We start from the raw sequence: 18,743 nt of genomic DNA, 5'->3' as shown, positions 1-18,743 counted from the left end.
CAATCTAGACCTCAGCACAGCCATATTCCTAGCAGACAGATCGAATCCCTCGTTTCGAACCAATAGCAACGATCGTCCCTAGATTTCCCCAAGTGATGACTCTCTGAACCTATTCATAGTAAAAGGGGCTAAAACATTAATCATTTCTTTTTATATATAGTTAGAAATCGCAGGTTCTCTTTTCCCTAAATTACGAGGAACTTTAAAATTTCATGTCTTCAAAAAACGTCCTACGGTCTGATTATGTCCTTAAGTGATGGGATTTTCCTAGCTCGATATAGACCTATAACAACAACAGCATAGAAGGCAGCAGCTACAAAATGACAGTTTCTTCCTCATTGACTCCCCGAGACAGTCAGGGAACTGGTATTCTCATTTTTATTTGGGTTCTAAGTGGCATCGCAACGCTAGTAGTCATGTTGCGTATTATAGCCAAAGTGAAGATTCGGCTTTTTCGATTGGATGATCTCGTTATGATTGCTGCCCTGGTAAGTACTCTCCCATGAGGACACCACAAGAAAGACACATCCGCTAAATATCGTCTAATCTCATAGGTAATCTGCCTTATCGCATCCTCCTTTTCGACTTCTGCAGTGAGATTCGGATACGGGCAGCGCAGCCCGGTACCCTCCGAAGACAATGCGATCAAAGCGCGGCAATTTTACCTCATAGGCCAGGCTATTATGCTCGCTGGCACGGCACTAGGTCGAGTAGCCTTCGTGTTATATATGTTGGCTATTCTGGGAGGGAAGATATGGCACCGTATCGTCCTCGTCGGCCTGACAGTCCTGGGACTTGTAATCAATTTGGTTTGCATTATCATGATATTTACTATGTGTCCGAATGTAAACGGAAACTGGGACTGCCGACTGGGGGGAAGAAACCGTCTGATCCAAGTTGAACTAAGCTATAGTTACTTCCAAAGCGGTACGTATTTCCTCCCTTCGTCGCTTATGATATGTGAACTGGGATTAAACTTCACAGGTTTCAACACTTTCATCGACCTCTACCTAGCAATCGTCCCTACGTGGATCTTCTGGCATCTTAATCTGAAACTCAACATCAAGCTCAGTCTGGTAGTCCTAATGAGCCTAGGGTTAATGTAGGCATGAATCCCATGCTGTTCCAACTATCATATAATTGACAATACAGTACAGAGCCATGGCAGCCGCCCTAGCCAAAACCGTTCAACTTCAGCAAATGACCCAAGACATGCTCACAGGCACTACAGACCTACTTCGATGGGCTTTCCTAGAAGGATACCTAGTAATCACCACGGCTTCTCTACCCTGTCTGCGATCTCTAATCATGTCCTCAATCCTCTACACGAGGGGCAATGGCGATCGATCACGCTCCTACGAGTTAAGAACGCCATATGATGGGGCTGTTGGGTCTACAAACGCCATAGCGAATACTAATTCACATTGGGGAACAGATTCCCGGCTGCGTAATATTCTTCCTCGGTCAAATAGTATGAGGACTGGTGGCAGCGTGGATTATATTCTAGGTAGTCGGGATAGCGTTGATGGGATGCAGATGAATGGGATCGGTCAGGATTTGAAACATCAGAGGAAATGCATTCGGAAACAAGTTGATGTGAGTGTTGTTGAGGAGGACAAATGATACTGACGATAATATCTTGTTATGCTAGCTTGGATGATATTCGTGTAATGGCTGTATTATATAGTAATCACTTAAGGAATAGAAACCGCTAGTGTATCCATAGAGGTGGTTCGCATGAATCTTGATGATAAAAAGAGCTGATACTAGATACACTTACAGCATAAAAAGCTTACACGTGCCATTAACGCATGTGCTAAGTTGGAGTTGACAAACCCTACCCCACCAGGAGTCACTGTGATGAAAGTTAGCCTGGTTCATCCACAAAGAATAATGAAATACCTAGCGGCTGGTTTCCCCTTAATGATATATAGATTATACTAAGGTATTCCTTGACAATTGACACGAACATGGCTCAGTGGGAATTCCTAACAATTCCTTCATTTATTTCTCAACTCTAACGTGCATCAATTTTGCAGTTTCTCTACGGAACCTCATATAAATTGGAATGTGAGTAGAAACCTTGGTTTGTCCTTCCTCGTTGATTTCCAAGGCCGCCGGAACTCGGAAGTATTTGATGGTATTCCCATGCGGCCATATTACTATTACCCTTCTGCTACTAACCTAGTACAGAATCGTGGGAAATCCAGGAACATGAGCACCCAGGTTGCTACACGCCTCTTCAACTTATCTTATGGAAATCTATTGAAGCAATCTATGGCGAAGACGACAGCTCTGGAGATAATGGAGGGAAGGGTCTGGTCCAGTTCCTCACTGACACATCCGGGCCAATTGTGATATATCATAATCGATACCATACGACCCCAGGCTTGATGCAAGTACCCCTCACCTCGCAATATATGCCTCTATCTCGTTAGATTAGGTAACATTGACTTGAACTAGGGACTCAGGCTTATAAGTTTAGTTTACAACAGGAAGAAGGGACCAAGCAATATCTTTATATAATTGTTGACATAACGTTCAAAATAACCCACTCGGCTTCGAATAGACTTCAGTTGAAGCCTCCAATGTCTGTATTATCTAAACTGATAACTACCATCCTAGTGGCCTTGCTCTATAGCTTCAATATCGGACGGTAAAGCTTAAACTCACCCATATCTCGTCTTCCCAGACCCCCCCGGACATGGCCTTACCCAGACCATATTACAATAAGCTAAAGCTTTATATATTATTAATATTTTTTTATAATATACTAAAGACTTTGCAACCTTAATATATATTCTAGAAATTAAATTAACTATAAAGAAAATTACCTTGGATTTAAAATAACAGAATCTAGACTAAGAATACAATATCCATTAATAGCTATTTCTACTAAAAGGAACCTTCTATCACTATTAGAGCACATGAGGGCGATATTCGACGTTTTATTGAACACAAAATTGGCGGGCTAAACATCACGTGCATCGGCTGTCAGGGACTCGGATAGGGATGGTCTCGCTATCGCGGCACTTTTCGCTAGTCAAAATGTAATTATTTTCGGCTGTGACTTGGATATATCAGCCGGAAAAAACATCAAGGCGCAAACCCTCAGCCAAGTGCCCGATGCAGGTATAACCGTCATGGAAACCAACCCAACCTCCTCGCAATTCATGGACGTGTTTGTGAATGCTTGTATGAGCAAGCCCGAAGACCCAGGAAACATGTCTAAAAATACATGGGATAATCAGACAGATGTTAATTCCAAATCGCTGTATCTAGCGAGCCATTTTGTGCTTCCGATCATAGTCAAGCAAGCCAATGGCGGAAACATGGTGAATATCTCGTCTATGGCTGGACTTCGATATATCAGGATACTCTAAATAGCATAATTAGCAACAAAAGCTGCCATAATACAGTCCAGCAAGACAACTACGACGATGTATGCAGGCTGAAAAATAGGAATAAATGTTGTTACACAGGGGCTGATTGATACTCCTCTAGTACAGATTAGCTGATAAATATACGCCGGATAATTATGAGAGATTTCAGCAGAAGAGAAAAACTCAAGCCCCTATAAAACGAATGGGCACAGCTTCAGATATTAGTCGCACAATTTTGTTTTTGGCTTCAAAGGAGGCTGAATACATTACTGGTGCTAAGATTCTGGTTGATGGCGCGTTTACATGCAGTACTGGGGTGGTTTAATCACGTCTGAATATCGCCAAGGAATTTTATATATGCTTGAGTGAATTATCTGGCCACAGGAAAAGGTAGATATTCTTGAAATTGGAACGTGGAAATGAGGAGCTCTTAGGCAATCTCGATATTAGAATATTTCGGACGGGTCGGAGATTGGATGTCCGCCCCCTCTAAATAGTACTTAGATGGGTTAGGGTTAGGTGAAGCTCGCTATCCCTCGCAATGTTCGTTTTTACGCTATTTTTTCTACCAAAAAGGCATTGAACCATATCCATAAAGTGTTTCAGCTCTTTCCGTCTCCGCGTACGTTCATTTTAATGGCCGATTACTCACAGTACGGAGACCCCCCTAAGGAATGGACAGACTTCCTCGACACTACCGGGCCCCTGCCCCAAACAACCATTGAGCCAAACCAAACGATGCAAGAATTACAACAGAAGACAAATACACATCGCGAGGCTTCAGGGTTGTCCGAGAAGATTCAGTGCGTAGACTACGACATTCCTACCCGAGACGGTCAAACCATTCCTGCTCGTGCATATCGAGCCAATGACGCAAAAGACGCGACAGACTCCCACCTTCCTATATATCTATTCTTCCATAGAGATAGGTTCTTATTTGGTACTCTCTCTTTTGAGGATGTTGTCTACGCCAGAATAGTAGTTTCAGTGCCTATTATCGCAGTCAATGTCTGCTATAGACATACGCCTCAATTCAAGCATTCAACACAAGCGAATGACGTATAAGACACATTTACTTGAGTCAGTGAACATATAAGTGAAATTAGAAGAGATACGCAAAAAATTACCGTTAGCAGAGTCTTTACTGAAATGTTCTTTGAGGCCACTAGGGGCATGTATCGATCGATGCATTCACGTACCGTTGATCCGTCAGGTAGCCCAAAGGCAATCGAGTTGGCGGCATATTAGCACAAATGCCACATACTGTCTCCTGTTTAGTGTGAAACTCTCAACAAGTTGCCGACCAGCCCCCAAAAGGACGTCAATGTGCCGTACTAGACACTTGCAGTAGGGCCTTCGTCTTGCCCTACGACATCGAAATCTGTCGGCACTGGCAAGGCGCCCGGGTCTTCCTTGCCACTCGACAGTGCCTGTATGATGGTAATCTGTCCAGCCGACCCACCAGACTGACTCTGTATACATTTCATTCCTAGCTCTTCCTCTTCGTGCTCTTCCTAACTTGCAAAGCTCACACTACGACATAACCAGAGCAGGTATGGTTCTCATGCCCTATGTCCTCTTCCCTAGGCAGCCCTAACCCTGCTTTAGTTGAGAGTTTCCTTCTATGCCTCATAAATGGGCTTAGTATTGGTGCTTAATGTAGTTAAAGAGTGTATAGTCTTCAATATATGCTTAAGATCGTATAAATTAGCTTTGTTGATGTAGCGCTAGGTGGCTGTTTAGAGCGTATGGCTTGCATGAAGTGGGTGACGTGTGAAGAGTTATCACTACTGAGGTTTGTGTAATTAGTAGGTTAACTGTAGATGTAATTATAATTTTATAATAAATAATTAATAGATTAAAATTCTTTTCTATAATAACATAGTCATTCAGATTAAAAGGTTAAAGATATTTCAAAATTTAGATTTAATAAAAAGAGCTTTAAACTGCCATTAATACGTATAGACATTTATTATTAGATTTATAATATATTTACTGCTCTAAAAATATTTAATTATATAAAGACATTTATAATTACTGAATTATTAAATGAATTTATTTTTAATATTATATCTTTAATCTATCTATCACTCCTTGAAGATCTATTAATAATTATTATATTCTGTAAAACTCTTATCTTTATAGTTCTTATACTAATTATGGGTCTAGGGTCTGTATTGGGGTCATTAGGGTTGACTTTAATATGTATATAATCTCTACTATTAGACTTATCCATGTCACTTGGTTTGTAGCCTGAGTTACTAACAGCCCTATCTAGTTCAAAATAGAATATATGAGGCCATAGAATGATAGGGAAGCTCTTCTGTCTCTTTTGATTTATAGATCTCTTGAGCCACGAGATAGTAGCTCAAGCTGCACCACAGCCCGGTCGCCGGCCTTGACGAGTTTACTGAAGTAGAAGGCCTCGGCTGTGTGTTTCCAGAGAATGATGATGAACGAGAATTGGGCCCGAGTATTAATGGATATGTAACCACTGTGGTAACTACTGTCAACCAGCTGCCTGGTGGGTATTGGGTGGCATTAAGTAGTATGATAGCAGCTACTGTAATTATAAATAGCTGTGCCTGCACCTATGGAGACTTAGAAGATGATTACACCTGTATGCTTATTTCAGAGTTCCAACTACCAGGGCGGCTAGGACAGCCTATGAATAAATAAATAAATATAAAAGGTTTGACATCGAATCGAATACCAAGAAATTCGATTCGATATTCGTAATATTTATCGTCGAATGAATCTATCTATTTGAATCGCGTTGGATAGATGTCCGACCCTGCTGTTTGGCATCTAGCCTAAACAGCTAATTATGCTCGTCAAGGGCGCTGTACGAAGTCTGCCGACGAGGAGCATCTTGGGCATGGATCTGGCAAAGGATTACTATTCCAACCATGTTCTTAGTTATTATCCCTAGGTTAACCTAAAAACCCAGTAAACCTATGTCTGCCTAAACAAGCCATAAAGCAATGAATTGTCATCATCATCAATCCCATGCGGAGCCGCCAACCCATCAATATCACCCGACAAAAGGTCTCGACACAGCCGCTCAAAATCGCTGTCGTCTAGCTCAGGTACCTGCGTATCTAGGTTCGAACCCTGAGAAAGCGATGCGCCACTCGCATCAATCGCACCGAGAAAGTGGCTATGATGACCTCCATTAGTACGGGTACTAGGCGTCCCAGTTTCCAGCGCAGATGCAGATGTTGACCCCGCCTGTGCAAGAATACTATTTAGATCCAGTCCGGCATGCTCGATGAGGGACCGGATGATCATGATTGGCCTTCGCAAACCAAAATTGGCCCCCTTCTGTAACTCTTTAAGTGCAATCCAGAACCAACCGGCAATGTGTCGTTGTGAATGGTCGACTGATCCCGACGGCCCAAAGGGCATTATTGAGGCCGCGCAGAAGAGGCAGTAGGAGAACATGTAGGTGGCTTTGCGGAGGGTGAAGGTGTCTCGATAAAGTTTGGCTAGCTCGTATATTTGAAATGCTGAGGAGAGGCAGATCTCACGATGCATGTTTTCATTTGCACCTCCGAGATGTCGGAGGTGGCCTTCTGGCAGGAAGGGTCGGTGCAGGAGGATAAGTAGCATATGGAAGGTCATCCTATAACAAAGAACTGTGTGTTAGTCAGGGAATTTGGCGTTTGATCTTGAGACAAGTTCAAATCGAAAGGGACCACAGACGGCGGATTGAAGCGATGTGCTGGCGGTGCATTCCCCTGGGAAGGTTCCCATCGCAGATGGTCGGGTAGATTCGACATCCAGGTCTCGAGCCTTTCCTGCAAGTCTCGACCGATCTCGAGAATCCTTTCTTGGGATAGACACTGCACCTGAGGCGAATAAAGGCTCGACACGACATCAGTCATGATGTCAGTCAGGTATATGAAGGTTTGGAATGTTGATAGGGAATAAGCTGGTTGGGGTTGAAATGTAGATGATGATGAAACGCTTGACCTTGGATCAACATAGGGCTTCCATAGCTCTAGCTCCTCAAAGTTATCTAGATAAGCTCTTGACGGCTCAATGCCAATTGCGGTTAGAGTTGGTGGGCGCCCAAAATATAGCGCTTGGAACTTGTCATTGATGTATGCGCCCCAATACACACGACGATGCAGTTCGAGGTCGACTTCTGTAAAGCTTCGCACAGGCTGCGACGGATCTGAGTGGGAAATTCGAAGCTTATGCGGGTCAATATGTAAACCCAAGTCAATAATCATTCGATACCCAAGGCCTGAGTAGTGCCAACCAGCTGTTTGACGGCCAACAGAAACCAGGCTAGAGCCGATAATCAGGAAGGCAACCGCGCTTGCGACACTCGAATTCTCTAGTTCAGATAAGGTGAGCTCCTGGATGCGAGAGAAAAACTTCGTGCTGAGCGATTGTTGGTCCCTTGGGCCGTCATGTAATTCGTCGCGATTGCTGTTGAGTGCAGACGACAGATAAATGGCATTCAAGAGTAATTTGTTGATGTACGGTCCATTTGTTGCCAGACTGTGCATTATTGCAGGCCGGTACGTCATCAAGTATGCTTGATGGTGATGATTCCAATGAATCTGGAGCAAATGCCAGGCAGTATCAAAATCAAGACCGTCCAGGTCAAATCTGCGTTCGGTCATATACGTCCATTCCTTCTGGATCTGAAACGCCGAGTTAGCAAATAAACGGCATTGCTCTTCGGTTGTGTCCTCAGTATCAGACTGAGACAATCCCGCTGCACTATGGGGGAAACTGAACCCTAGGCTTGCTGGGTGCGGCTGTCGATAAACCGCACTTGAAAGAGGAGGGTTGAATGTTGAGCTTGGGCCGTATACTGATATGTGACCTCCATCGTTCTCGACCCCGGTATGTATCTCAGCAGGGGTAGTCTGTTTTTCGTCTAGGCTCTGATCAGACGGAGAAGCCTCGATGAATATACTCTCCTCGCTATTGTTCGGAATTGTGGCCATAAGCACGTTATCTATCGATTGGGAAGTGGCATGGGTCGGAGATAGAATTGATATTCCAGTATCCGGTGGAGTCTGGATTTGACCGGTTGGTCGCTGCGACAAGCTGTGCTCTAGCCTATGCACCGTTTCCTCTACCTCTGCCAGCTTTTCCGTGAGGCGTTGAATGACAATGTGAGACACCCGTGATGTCTGTCGTCGATCCTGCTCGTACACACACTGGGCATTTTCTGTTCGGCACAACCCACATATTGGATGGACACTATCACATTTCACCTACATGCACTTGTTAGATAGTTGGACTGTGTACAAAGCCTGGAGAAATATGCCCAGGAAATTGTGTCAACATACCTTGCGGGTCCTGCATAATCGACATGCGTGATTACTCCGCACTGCTCGCTTTGGAGTACCTACCTTGCCAGCCATAGTCATATTATTATGAAACTCACATGCTCTTTCCTTTCTGAACTGATAATTTTTCAGAATTCTGACATTCTCTATAAGGTCTCTTAGGCTGATAAGTCAAAAGGTGAGATTCGGCATAACTTGCAGGATCTTGAATGAGGGGAATTTCCCCGCATTCCTTGAAGACTCCTTCAGTCGGAGATGTGATCTCCGGACTTGAACCAAGCACCAGGCACGAAAAAACTAGGTAATGTAGGATATTAAATATGATTCGATTTACAATGTTCTATGACTTAAAATTCGTAGGAATCCCTTTTATTATCATTTTCTCACGAGTTGTGAGTGGTGGTAATTGCCTAGTAAACTGAACACGTCTTTGTTCTCGACGCATTTTTACTATGAGTAGCCACAAGATGTCCTCTGTAGAAGCTCCGTATGAGGTGGAACATGTTCCACTAGGAACACACCGGCCAATTCGCGTGGTTTGTATCGGGGCCGGGTACTCAGGGCTGATGATGTCTATCATCGCTAAAGAAAGAATGCAGCATTGTGGTGTCGATTTTCGAGTCTACGAGAAGAACACCGACCTGGGGGGTACATGGCTATTAAATCGGTAAATTTTGCACTTTCCTTTCTTTCCATATAATATTAATATTACGGAACTTAGATACCCCGGCTGCCAGTGTGATATTCCTTCCCATAACTATGCCTACAGTTTCGATCCCAACCCAGATTGGCCGGGCTACTATGCGAGCTCGGAGCAAATCTTTGACTACATGAAACAGGTGTCAAAGAGGCATGGTTGTGATGACCTGTTCGCATATGGTCATGAAGTCGTATCAGCAAAATGGGATGATGTCGCTGGGGTGTGGAATCTGGTTGTGAAGGCGGATGGTGTGGAGCTTGATGATTACTGCCACGTTCTTATCAACGCTTCTGGTGTTCTGAAGTCTGTCTTCAATTTTCTATCAAGCTTTCCTTCGCAGTTCCGTGGATCAGTAATGTCACCCCAGAGCCAGCTGACACTAGGATCATAGTAACTGGAAATGGCCCAACATCCCCGGCATAGAGACCTATCAAGGCAAACTAATGCATTCAGCCGAATGGGACACGTCATATGACTATAGTGGCAAACGTCTAGCAGTTATTGGGATTGGGTCGTCGGGGATACAGATTCTTCCCCAAGTGACAAAAGGTGTGCTGCTCCATCCCTGCTCTTAATCCCACTTTCTCTGGAACAGCTAGATAATAATAGACTGCATTTCACTGTAGCTGCAAACCACATTGATTACTTTATTCGCTCCCAGACCTGGATCAGCCCTGCCCGTGGTATAAATGAGGCCCAAGACGGCGATCCCGAGCTCGATGAACAGTACAATTACGTCTCAAATGAGATCAAACGCTTCCACGAAGACCCCGAATATCTGCTAGGCCACCGCAAGGCGCTATCCAACCGTCGCATTGATGAATTTAGAGCCTCACTCGCAGGCCCCGAGGTTCTGGACGGGGTTAAAAAGAGCTATGTGGTGTCAATGTTGGAGAGACTTGGAAAAGGCGAGAAAGGCCAGAGATTAGCGTCGCTTATTATTCCCGAATTTCCAGTCGGTTGTCGCAGGCTGACTCCCGGCCAAGGCTTCTTAGAGGCAATGGTGAGAGAGAATGTCGACACTCATTGGAATGACCTGGACCGAATCACGGGGGAAGGAATCATCCTTCGCAACGGACGCACTCTGCTCGTGGATGCCATTATATGTGCAACTGGATTTGACACAACCTTCAAACCTCGCTTCCCCATTATTGGTCAGAATGGAGTAAATTTAGCTGAAAAGTGGGACAAGGAGGATCCAGACGCTTACTTCGGGATTACTGTTCCGCAGATGCCGAATTATTTCTGCTTCATAGGACCAAATAGCCCCGTTTCCAATGGCTCCCTTGTACAGGCCATTCAGATGACGGGTGTCTATATATATAACTGCATAAAAAAGCTGCAAACGCAGGGCGTTAAATCGATGACAGTGACTGAGGAAGCTGTCGCTGACTTGAATGAACACTCCCAGGCCTGGCTCAAAGATACAGTTTGGGCGGCTCCATGCCGAAGCTGGTATAAGCGGGGCACGACGGACGGCCGCATTGTGGGTCTTTACGCCGGCAGCTGCTACCATTTTGCAGAGGCGCTGCGGCATCCCCGTTGGGAGGACTATAACCTAGAATACCTTCAACAAAACCGTTTCCATTACCTGGGTAATGGGCTTACCCTGCGCGAGCAGAGGAAGGAAGAAGTGAGTGACACACAGACCTTGGACTTTGACTCGTATTGGAGGCTGTTTATCCTTCCTGATATACACACATAATGCGAATAGCTATGGGGCATGAATCAATTGAATTGAATACAAAATGGCCATGAAGGAGCTTGAATTTCCATCTAGCATCTATCAACTATCGAAATTCACTTAATCACATATAGCGATTCGTGTAATATGGTTTGCTTCTCATAAACCCAAAACCGTCCACGCAATCTATCATAGTTACTCTAGCTGTGAAGATATTCGCAATATTGACCCTAAACAAGAGGTCAGGGTTATGCAACATTCCCTGGAAATGTGAATTATGCAATGCACTTACAAATATTGAGTATTCATTTCAAACAGCTCGGGAGAGGCGCTCTCTAACGAGTAGCATTGAACAAATAAAAAATGAGCCGTTGTAGAATGATCAACGGCAGAGTGATTATTTGGTTGGTCTCCTTCTTTTTCTTCAGTCACGGCTACAAAACATGCCAATCCCATGACCTTGCTATTGAGATTACGGGCAAGACTCCCCAAAGACGTCAAGATGGATTTTGCCTCGCCATGGTCGCTGCAGACTTCAATCTTTGTAATCGTAAGCTTACAGCTTCGACTCTCAAAGTGGAGTGATTTGTTATTATTATTCACAAACCCCTCGACCGGAGTCATAAGTATCAAGGGTGGAAATTTGGCATCCTTGGACCCTGTGCTTTGCAGAGCGGCTAGAAATTTCCTCATTTTCTTATAAGGGTTGGAGGACCGGTGTATGACTGTAAGGGCATTATCATTCTCGTAACTTCATATTTATATTAGTCGAGGTGAGTCAGTAAAAGAGACCACTAGGTTCTTTAACGGAATATGTATGATAACGTACAATTCGAATCCCTGGACCGTGCACGGGTCATCATCTTTGCGAAACCAGCAGTATGCCCGACATTCGTCTTCATCCTTATATGTTACCTGGTAGATATCGCGGATTAGACCGAGGAACTATATCTATGCGTAAGTCGCTGTCCAATGTCTATGTCAGACTAAGATGAAGTACGTACCTGAGTCGCCTGGTCTCTGCCTTTGAATTTCAATGTTGGAGCAAGACATAGGGCCATTTCTGGAATGGGTGCAGTACTCGACACTCTTCTCTTTAATGAAAGTTGTTATTTTAACTCCGTAAAGTGTATCAACAATGATGTAAAGCGTATATATCCTTAAGTAGACTTTCTTTAAGTGTATGAAGTTTGTGGGGAATGCCCGATTGTCACGGAGATCTCAAATCCGGCCACCGAGTCAGCTGGTTAATTTAATATGTCCATCCAAACGAGAAGAATCCGTGCATAATAATTTTTTTTCCATCAGATTCAGCTAAACCTTTTGTTCTGCAAGCTACTTAGCTCCTGAATCCGCTTCTGAAGGAAATATCAACTAAACAGAATGAAAGGTCAAGATTCATCACCTTTTGACCATGAATTCTACAACTCCCTCGCCCAATTACAACCATCATCTCAATTTAAATGGTATCAAACCGCAATTGTCGCTCTGGGAGCACTGAACTACCCGGAAGAAATTCCTAAGCTATACAGCCTCTTGTTAGATAGGTATATTCCGAAAGGAAGTCGGTTAAATGAGACGCGGAAGATCAGGGAAGGGCTGACCAAACTATGCGGGATCATGGGAGCTGCCAAAGTAAATCCCTTCTTCATCATAATAGGAAAACCTCTACTAATAGATTTTAATAGGCAGGGTCAAGTCTTCGTCAACTAGCGACTGCTATTCCCCCGGAACTCATAGAATTAACACATTACCGGTAAGTAACCAGATGAAAATATTCAGTCAAGACATCATGGTGACGAAATTCAAAGAGCTTCCGACACGCAAGAGATGGCCATTGAGCGAGGCCGAAACATGCACTCCTTGATTTACGACAACATCCCGGAGTATGACGAGCGCAAGACCTTGCATGCAAGTCCTGATTACTATTACATAGTGACCGGCAAGTTCGTCAATTAAGTGTAGTTTGAGAATGTAAATATCATAACTAACTACTTGTGTGAAACTTAGAGCTCTTCTATGGCCACGTTTTCTCGTTTGACGGAATACTCGACCTCTTAGAGACGGAGCAAGTGGTCGTTTCTGCTTTGCTGGGGATCGACTGCCCAGAACAGGCAAGAAATCATATGCTGGCTTTTTTAATGAATGGTGGCCGACAAGAAGATTTGGAATTCATTCGTGATATTGTATCTCGGATTGCTGATCGAGGATGCGTTCGCTTGCGCAGAGTGTCCAAGTTCGAGACACCACGGCTTAGTTAGTAGGCACAAAGAGTCATACCAGGAAAACTTTGCTTTGGTCAGGGTGAAATAAGCAATACGTTGATCTGCAGCCATTCCTATTATATCACTTGACTTAAATGAAAACTAGATCTCAAAAAATAGCAAGGGCATTAGGCGGTGTTGCCACAGCCCCTGTATAGTTTAAAGGAGCAGATGTTACAAAAAATGACCAACGCTTCAATTCTTTACACTTTTGTGCCAACGCCTCAAGGTCAAACAACTCACCGATTGGGGTTCCCCACCCAGATAAGAGAATGGGGTGCAACATATATTCAGGGTCAGATGCAGCTATTTCGCAAATCCCAATCAGTACAGTTATGCATTGCCGAGTCAGAGAGTGTACTTACGGATATTTTCAAAGGCAGGACTATCAGCAGCTACCGCAGAGAACTGTCGCTCCCAGAGCCACTCAGTTGTTTGTCGGGACTGACTGAGCCCGGGGAAATGAGAAACAATAGACTGTTTTTCTCTGTCCGTGCTGTTGAGCTGAAGGTATCCTTTGACGAAACCTGCGACGAGACAGAAAGATTAGCAATCAGGGTTGGACTTAGGTTCAAGCCGCTTCCCTACCAGTGCGTAAAAAGAGAATATCGCCTGACCGGAATTCGATACCATTTTCATGGGCAATGAGCTTCACTGTGTTTAAGGGGATAGGGTAGGCGGCTAGAGGGTTGTACTGAATGCCATTTTCGCCTGCCCAGGTGTGATAGTCTATCAAGACGCCTCGGCCGACAATACCTCCCAATCCTTCTGCCCAGAGGGATGAAGAACCAACGGTACTTGACCGGTCATTGTGGATATCGTCCTGAGTTACTCTTTATACAGGTTATATTAGACGATAGTTTGCTTATATCTATGGAGTCATAATGCATCAACCTCACCCGTTATAAAATTTGCCTTGTTTCTGATACGCAAAATGTCGAAAACTATCCCATTGCGAGCTTCCCTGGGTATTGAACGTGATCTGTCCCATAGATGCCAAGTAATTAATGGTCTCGTCAGTTGATAGAGTGAGGAAGATAGAGGCATACTACATCGTCATTGATAACCCTAGGGGCCTTGTTTATAATTTCTCTCTCGAAGCATTTTCTCCCTAACAAAGGAGGATTTATTAGGTCCAAAGGCAGACTATTCATACGTGAGCATTCGTCTTCCTGTTGTGCTCAATTCAAGGATCACTCACTCCAGCGAAACTCTTTGACCTGTCTGAATTTCATTTCGAGCAGCTTGCAACAACGTCTTTTCAGTCAGATAGTTGAGAGATCCATACTCGGGATTTTTCCAAAGTCCCCAGGCGGAGAATGGGGGATCGCCCTCGCGGAGAGGTAGTTCGTCGAATCGGGGAATCTTAGATACAGCAAACATCGCTCAATTGTTGATTATCGTCTTATCACTATTGGCATTGGCAGAGTTGAAAATATTTTGCTCATGAAAATGGGAAAAGAAAAAATCAAATTAAATCGAGCTTATTGTGAGAAAAACTGGATCTCCGCCAGTTGATTCTTCTGTTTACTCGGAAGTCAGACCTCCGGTTTCTCTCACATGCCGCCGCAATCCTCTCACTTCTCTCCATGAGTTATATATGGCTTAAATTTGCGTTGAAAAACTTTGATACTTCAGCAACCCAAACCCATACGATTTAAAACCTTCCCTACTACAAGCCATTCCACATCCATCAATATGCCCATCGGTCTTTTGCGCGTTCAATTCGAGCTGCCAGCATCGATGAACGAAGAAGAGTTTCTGCTCTGGCGCAGACAAGCCTTTTCCAAGCTGGTGGGGGTATACAAAGTCGACCATCTCACAGCGACTGACGAAGTCAAGGAGAGTAACACCTATCGCTACGAGAATAGCTATCATGTCGAGGACACGAGTATAATCACCAATAACCTAATCCAATCTCTTCTCTCTTCTGAGGCGTGTAATCTTGACCTACGAAAAATCGACTTCCAGCTGTACGAGCGCATTGCATTCGATGCACGAGATGATATTGAGCCCCGCGACCGCCCACCAGGAACAGTCGTGGTCACCGTGGGTATGTCACCCATTGAGACTGAAGAGATCATCAAAGACTTTTACGACTGGTATCGCGAGGAACATATGCCTATTCTACGTGATGTACCTGGTTGGCGCACCGGAAGTCGCTACAAAAGGGTGGCTACGTTTGGAACTAATACTGAATTTGCCGCTCCGTATGTCGCCATTCATCAGTATAATCCGGAGAATGGGCTTGGCGGCGAACAATGGTCCAAGTCGATCAAATCGCAGTGGACCCAAAAAGTATTGTCTCGACTCGCGGCGCCGAATCATCGACGGGTTTGGAAGGTAGACGTGTAATCACTCTCGACAACGATGTCTTTGGTCAGATGTTATGGCAAGGAAATTGCAGATTTATGTAACACTGTAACACTTAGTCTCCAGATATGTAAAGTTGCATCTGTTATTACTAAGCATATACAATAGGAATGCGATATCAAGCTATATTTAACAAAATAGGAGTGTAAGTTAGATTGAGATACTTCGGCTTCCTCAATAGAGATCCCCCATAATGGACAAAATTCTCATCAAATTATGATCCAGCCCAGAGAGGCAAGTCATATGCACAACAACCGTTGTAATCTCGCAAATGACAAAATGTCCCAGTAGTGGGCGATCCACTCACTGGCACCCCTCTCTCCTATACTCTGGAGATTGGACATCCGACGAGTATTTAGCTGCCAGTGTGTGATTGTATGTGCGAAGATTATAACCCCCGCCCCCTCTACAAGGCGCGTCATTTAACTACTTGATACTCCGTCTTGTAAGAATAGTATGCTAAGTGAAAAACTCTGAGTCTGCTGCGAAGAATATGCCTAGCAAATCGTTGCTTCCTGCTCTGGATATTCCAGAAGCAGATATTGTCACATTTCTGTTTGAGCGCAACATCCCATTTCCACCAAACAAGGGTATATTATATTTGAATCTCCACCTACCTAGGAGGAAACAGACATAGGCTAACTTAACCCGATAGAATCTTTGAAGATGCCGAGACAAAGCAATCTTACACATTCGTCCAAGTCAAGAAGACGGCACAAGCTCTTGGGCGAGCGTTGATATTACATTGGAACTGGCCGAAGGGAGATGTATTGGCTATTTTCACACCAAATTGTATCGATACTCCCGTTATCACATTTGGCACGCTCTGGGCTGCCGGTGTTGTGTCACCCGTCAACCCCGCTTACACAGTAGACGAGCTGACTGCTCAGCTGCGCAACTCCGCGGCTAAGGCAATCGCTACACAGTTGAACCAGTTACATTTGTTAGGGCTGCTGCTAAGCGTGTTGGTATCCCCGATAATAGCATTTTACTGCTCGGTCGAAATCAGACAGTGACCGATGGTGACAGCAAGCATTTTTGGGACCTTTTAAGAAAGGATACTGGCAATATACGGTTGGTACCCAAGAACTCGAGGCCTAAGATTGACCCAAAAGGAGATTTGGCGTTTTTGGTTTACTCATCAGGTGCGTGCAGTTTCGGCCTTTATTGTGGTCCGATACGTGTTACTCTGGAAGCAGCCTGTTACTCATATGGGTCATCATGCTAGCTTACTGACACTTATCAGGAACAACCGGTTTACCCAAGGGTGTTATGCTCTCACACACTAACATTGTGACAAATATACTACAAATAGACAGCGTCGATGGCAGATACTTGACTTGGAAGAGAGATTCTGTTTTGGCATTCCTGCCCCTTTTCCATATTTATGGTAATCTATAGTCCCCAATCTAGTTCGATATCTGATTATATAAATCTGGGTGCTAAGAAAACACTTGGTATAGGACTGACTTGTCACATTCATCAACCTCTGTACGCGGGCTATCATACCATCATAATGTCTCGATTCGATATCTAAAGGTTCTGCGCCTATATTCAAAACTACCAAATTACGTTCTCATATGTCGTGCCACCAGTCCTCCTTCTACTCACCAAGCATCCTATTGTGGACAAATATCGTCTTTCCAGCCTGCGCATGCTTCACTCCGGCGCAGTACCCTTGAGCCGTGATCTTGCACTCGCAACAGCAAGGCGAATCAACGTTCCGGTCAAACAAGGCTATGGACTTAGTGAGACTAGCCCTGTTACACATATGCAGCTTTGGGATGATTGGAGTAAATATTTTGGTTCCATTGGAAAATTGATGCCTAATATGGAAGCGAAGTACAGGACGATAGGGATAGAAAGCAGTAAATCCGATAGCGAACTGGAACAATTACACGAAGTCCCAATAGGCAAGATAGGAGAACTGTACCTGCGCGGACCCAACATTTTCCAAGGATACTATCAACAGGTCAAAGCGACTTCCAAATGCCTTTCAGCTGAAGGATGGTTCCGCACGGGGGATGTAGGTTATCAGGACGAGCATGGCAACTTTATATCACGGATCGCATTAAGAAGTTGATCAAGTACAAAGGTTCGCAGGTGGCACCAGCCGAGCTTGAAGGCCTGTTAAGTTATCACAAAGATGTCAACGATGTGGCGGTCATTGGAGTTGATAGCCCAGCGCGTGGAACTGAAGTCCCGCGTGCTTATATTGTCCGCACACGCAGCAAAGACGAGTCATTTGTTTCTGACGAGGACTGTGCAGCCGAAATTATCTGTTGGCTGAATTTTAGGGTTGCACAACATAAAAGGCTACGTGGAGGCATTCGTTTTGTGGATGCAATTCCTAAGAGTGTCAGTGGCAAAATTTTGCGTCGCACGTTGAGAGCTCAGGCCCAGAAGGAAGCTGATGCAGTCAATCAGGCAAATCTTTGATATATGTTAGACCTAACGTAGGTGCAAATGCAAGACTGAAATTGATCACATATACAATCTTACAATAAGATAACCACAACCTAATAAATCCATTCTTCATTGCTAGTCTCTTCATTAGAGGTTTCTATAGCAATTAGACCAGTATGCGCATTATAGCCAGTGTTTCGCAAGCACCACAGCACCGAGTCTTTGTCTCAACTCGCTGCTTCCGATCACGACTTTGATGAAACCCGTACCTGTAGTTCAAAATATTTCTAGTGTTGAAGAGTCTGACTGTCATCAATATCCATGCTACCGCATTTACGTAGTTGAGTTTTTCTGGCTCTATGCCGCTGCTTATAGTTGAATTTGTTTCATAACTAATGGTAAGTAAATTATAATTAAAGGTAGAATGATGTTTGAGTAGAATGAAGTCCACTATGCACCTCGTTACCTATAGTGATATGTTAAGAATTTTGAATTGCCACTGTGGGATGTTTTGTGTCTGATATGTTCCTATGTAAACCTCAAGGTTAGTATCATCTTCAATATCGAATAAATTTTATGAATGGAGAGCCCTGATGAAGGCCTTTTTATACAGAAGGC

General features: G+C 44.2%; 11 protein-coding genes across 11 annotated transcripts; 7 read left to right on the top strand and 4 right to left on the bottom strand.

The window, feature by feature from the left end:
- Positions 1–320: 320 nt before the first annotated feature.
- Positions 321–1,623, top strand: BGW36DRAFT_427869 (uncharacterized protein; the record flags this gene model as incomplete). Its single annotated transcript, XM_046220468.1, has 4 exons — positions 321–488; positions 555–927; positions 985–1,102; positions 1,158–1,623. 4 exons carry the CDS (start codon positions 321–323, stop codon positions 1,621–1,623), a joined length of 1,125 nt encoding a protein of 374 aa, XP_046072634.1.
- Positions 1,624–2,588: 965 nt separating this feature from the next.
- On the top strand, positions 2,589–3,708 carry BGW36DRAFT_397529 (uncharacterized protein; the record flags this gene model as incomplete). The annotated part of the gene is made up of 3 exons (XM_046218310.1): positions 2,589–2,656; positions 2,999–3,335; positions 3,505–3,708. 3 exons carry the CDS (start codon positions 2,589–2,591, stop codon positions 3,706–3,708), a joined length of 609 nt encoding a protein of 202 aa, XP_046072633.1.
- Positions 3,709–4,019: 311 nt separating this feature from the next.
- BGW36DRAFT_359701 (uncharacterized protein) lies at positions 4,020–4,448 on the top strand (the record flags this gene model as incomplete). Its single annotated transcript, XM_046214105.1, has 1 exon — positions 4,020–4,448. One exon carries the CDS (start codon positions 4,020–4,022, stop codon positions 4,446–4,448), a length of 429 nt encoding a protein of 142 aa, XP_046072632.1.
- A 1,890-nt stretch (positions 4,449–6,338) lies between these two features.
- Positions 6,339–7,300, bottom strand: BGW36DRAFT_450694 (uncharacterized protein; the record flags this gene model as incomplete). The annotated part of the gene is made up of 1 exon (XM_046221810.1): positions 6,339–7,300. Exon 1 carries the CDS (start codon positions 7,005–7,007, stop codon positions 6,339–6,341), a length of 669 nt encoding a protein of 222 aa, XP_046072631.1. The 5' UTR covers positions 7,008–7,300.
- On the bottom strand, positions 6,533–8,881 carry BGW36DRAFT_379697 (fungal-specific transcription factor domain-containing protein). Its single transcript, XM_046216241.1, has 2 exons — positions 8,699–8,881; positions 6,533–8,623 (listed from the first exon to the last, which is right to left on the bottom strand). Exons 1-2 carry the CDS (start codon positions 8,777–8,779, stop codon positions 7,004–7,006), a joined length of 1,701 nt encoding a protein of 566 aa, XP_046072630.1. The 5' UTR covers positions 8,780–8,881; the 3' UTR covers positions 6,533–7,003.
- A 284-nt stretch (positions 8,882–9,165) lies between these two features.
- Positions 9,166–11,103, top strand: BGW36DRAFT_450673 (uncharacterized protein; the record flags this gene model as incomplete). The annotated part of the gene is made up of 4 exons (XM_046221809.1): positions 9,166–9,365; positions 9,420–9,755; positions 9,790–9,947; positions 10,025–11,103. 4 exons carry the CDS (start codon positions 9,166–9,168, stop codon positions 11,101–11,103), a joined length of 1,773 nt encoding a protein of 590 aa, XP_046072629.1.
- Positions 11,104–11,370: 267 nt separating this feature from the next.
- On the bottom strand, positions 11,371–12,143 carry BGW36DRAFT_427865 (uncharacterized protein; the record flags this gene model as incomplete). Its single annotated transcript, XM_046220467.1, has 3 exons — positions 11,371–11,833; positions 11,912–12,027; positions 12,087–12,143. 3 exons carry the CDS (start codon positions 12,141–12,143, stop codon positions 11,371–11,373), a joined length of 636 nt encoding a protein of 211 aa, XP_046072628.1.
- Positions 12,144–12,465: 322 nt separating this feature from the next.
- BGW36DRAFT_359696 (uncharacterized protein) lies at positions 12,466–13,041 on the top strand (the record flags this gene model as incomplete). Its single annotated transcript, XM_046214104.1, has 3 exons — positions 12,466–12,717; positions 12,771–12,838; positions 12,870–13,041. The coding sequence occupies 3 exons, from the start codon at positions 12,466–12,468 to the stop codon at positions 13,039–13,041; spliced, it is 492 nt and encodes a 163-aa protein (XP_046072627.1).
- Positions 13,042–13,455: 414 nt separating this feature from the next.
- BGW36DRAFT_296655 (uncharacterized protein) lies at positions 13,456–14,729 on the bottom strand (the record flags this gene model as incomplete). Its single annotated transcript, XM_046211290.1, has 6 exons — positions 13,456–13,652; positions 13,712–13,873; positions 13,935–14,179; positions 14,246–14,328; positions 14,396–14,492; positions 14,548–14,729. 6 exons carry the CDS (start codon positions 14,727–14,729, stop codon positions 13,456–13,458), a joined length of 966 nt encoding a protein of 321 aa, XP_046072626.1.
- A 315-nt stretch (positions 14,730–15,044) lies between these two features.
- Positions 15,045–15,701, top strand: BGW36DRAFT_359694 (uncharacterized protein; the record flags this gene model as incomplete). The annotated part of the gene is made up of 1 exon (XM_046214103.1): positions 15,045–15,701. The coding sequence occupies one exon, from the start codon at positions 15,045–15,047 to the stop codon at positions 15,699–15,701; it is 657 nt and encodes a 218-aa protein (XP_046072625.1).
- A 511-nt stretch (positions 15,702–16,212) lies between these two features.
- On the top strand, positions 16,213–18,158 carry BGW36DRAFT_397525 (putative phenylacetyl-CoA ligase; the record flags this gene model as incomplete). Its single annotated transcript, XM_046218309.1, has 7 exons — positions 16,213–16,309; positions 16,386–16,644; positions 16,668–16,864; positions 16,966–17,109; positions 17,183–17,237; positions 17,259–17,729; positions 17,750–18,158. 7 exons carry the CDS (start codon positions 16,213–16,215, stop codon positions 18,156–18,158), a joined length of 1,632 nt encoding a protein of 543 aa, XP_046072624.1.
- Positions 18,159–18,743: the final 585 nt, after the last annotated feature.

The sequence above is a fragment of the Talaromyces proteolyticus genome, assembly GCF_021365285.1.
Source record: "Talaromyces proteolyticus strain PMI_201 chromosome Unknown BGW36scaffold_6, whole genome shotgun sequence".
Lineage (NCBI taxonomy): Eukaryota > Fungi > Ascomycota > Eurotiomycetes > Eurotiales > Trichocomaceae > Talaromyces > Talaromyces proteolyticus.
This window is presented reverse-complemented; position numbering and strand designations above follow the sequence as displayed.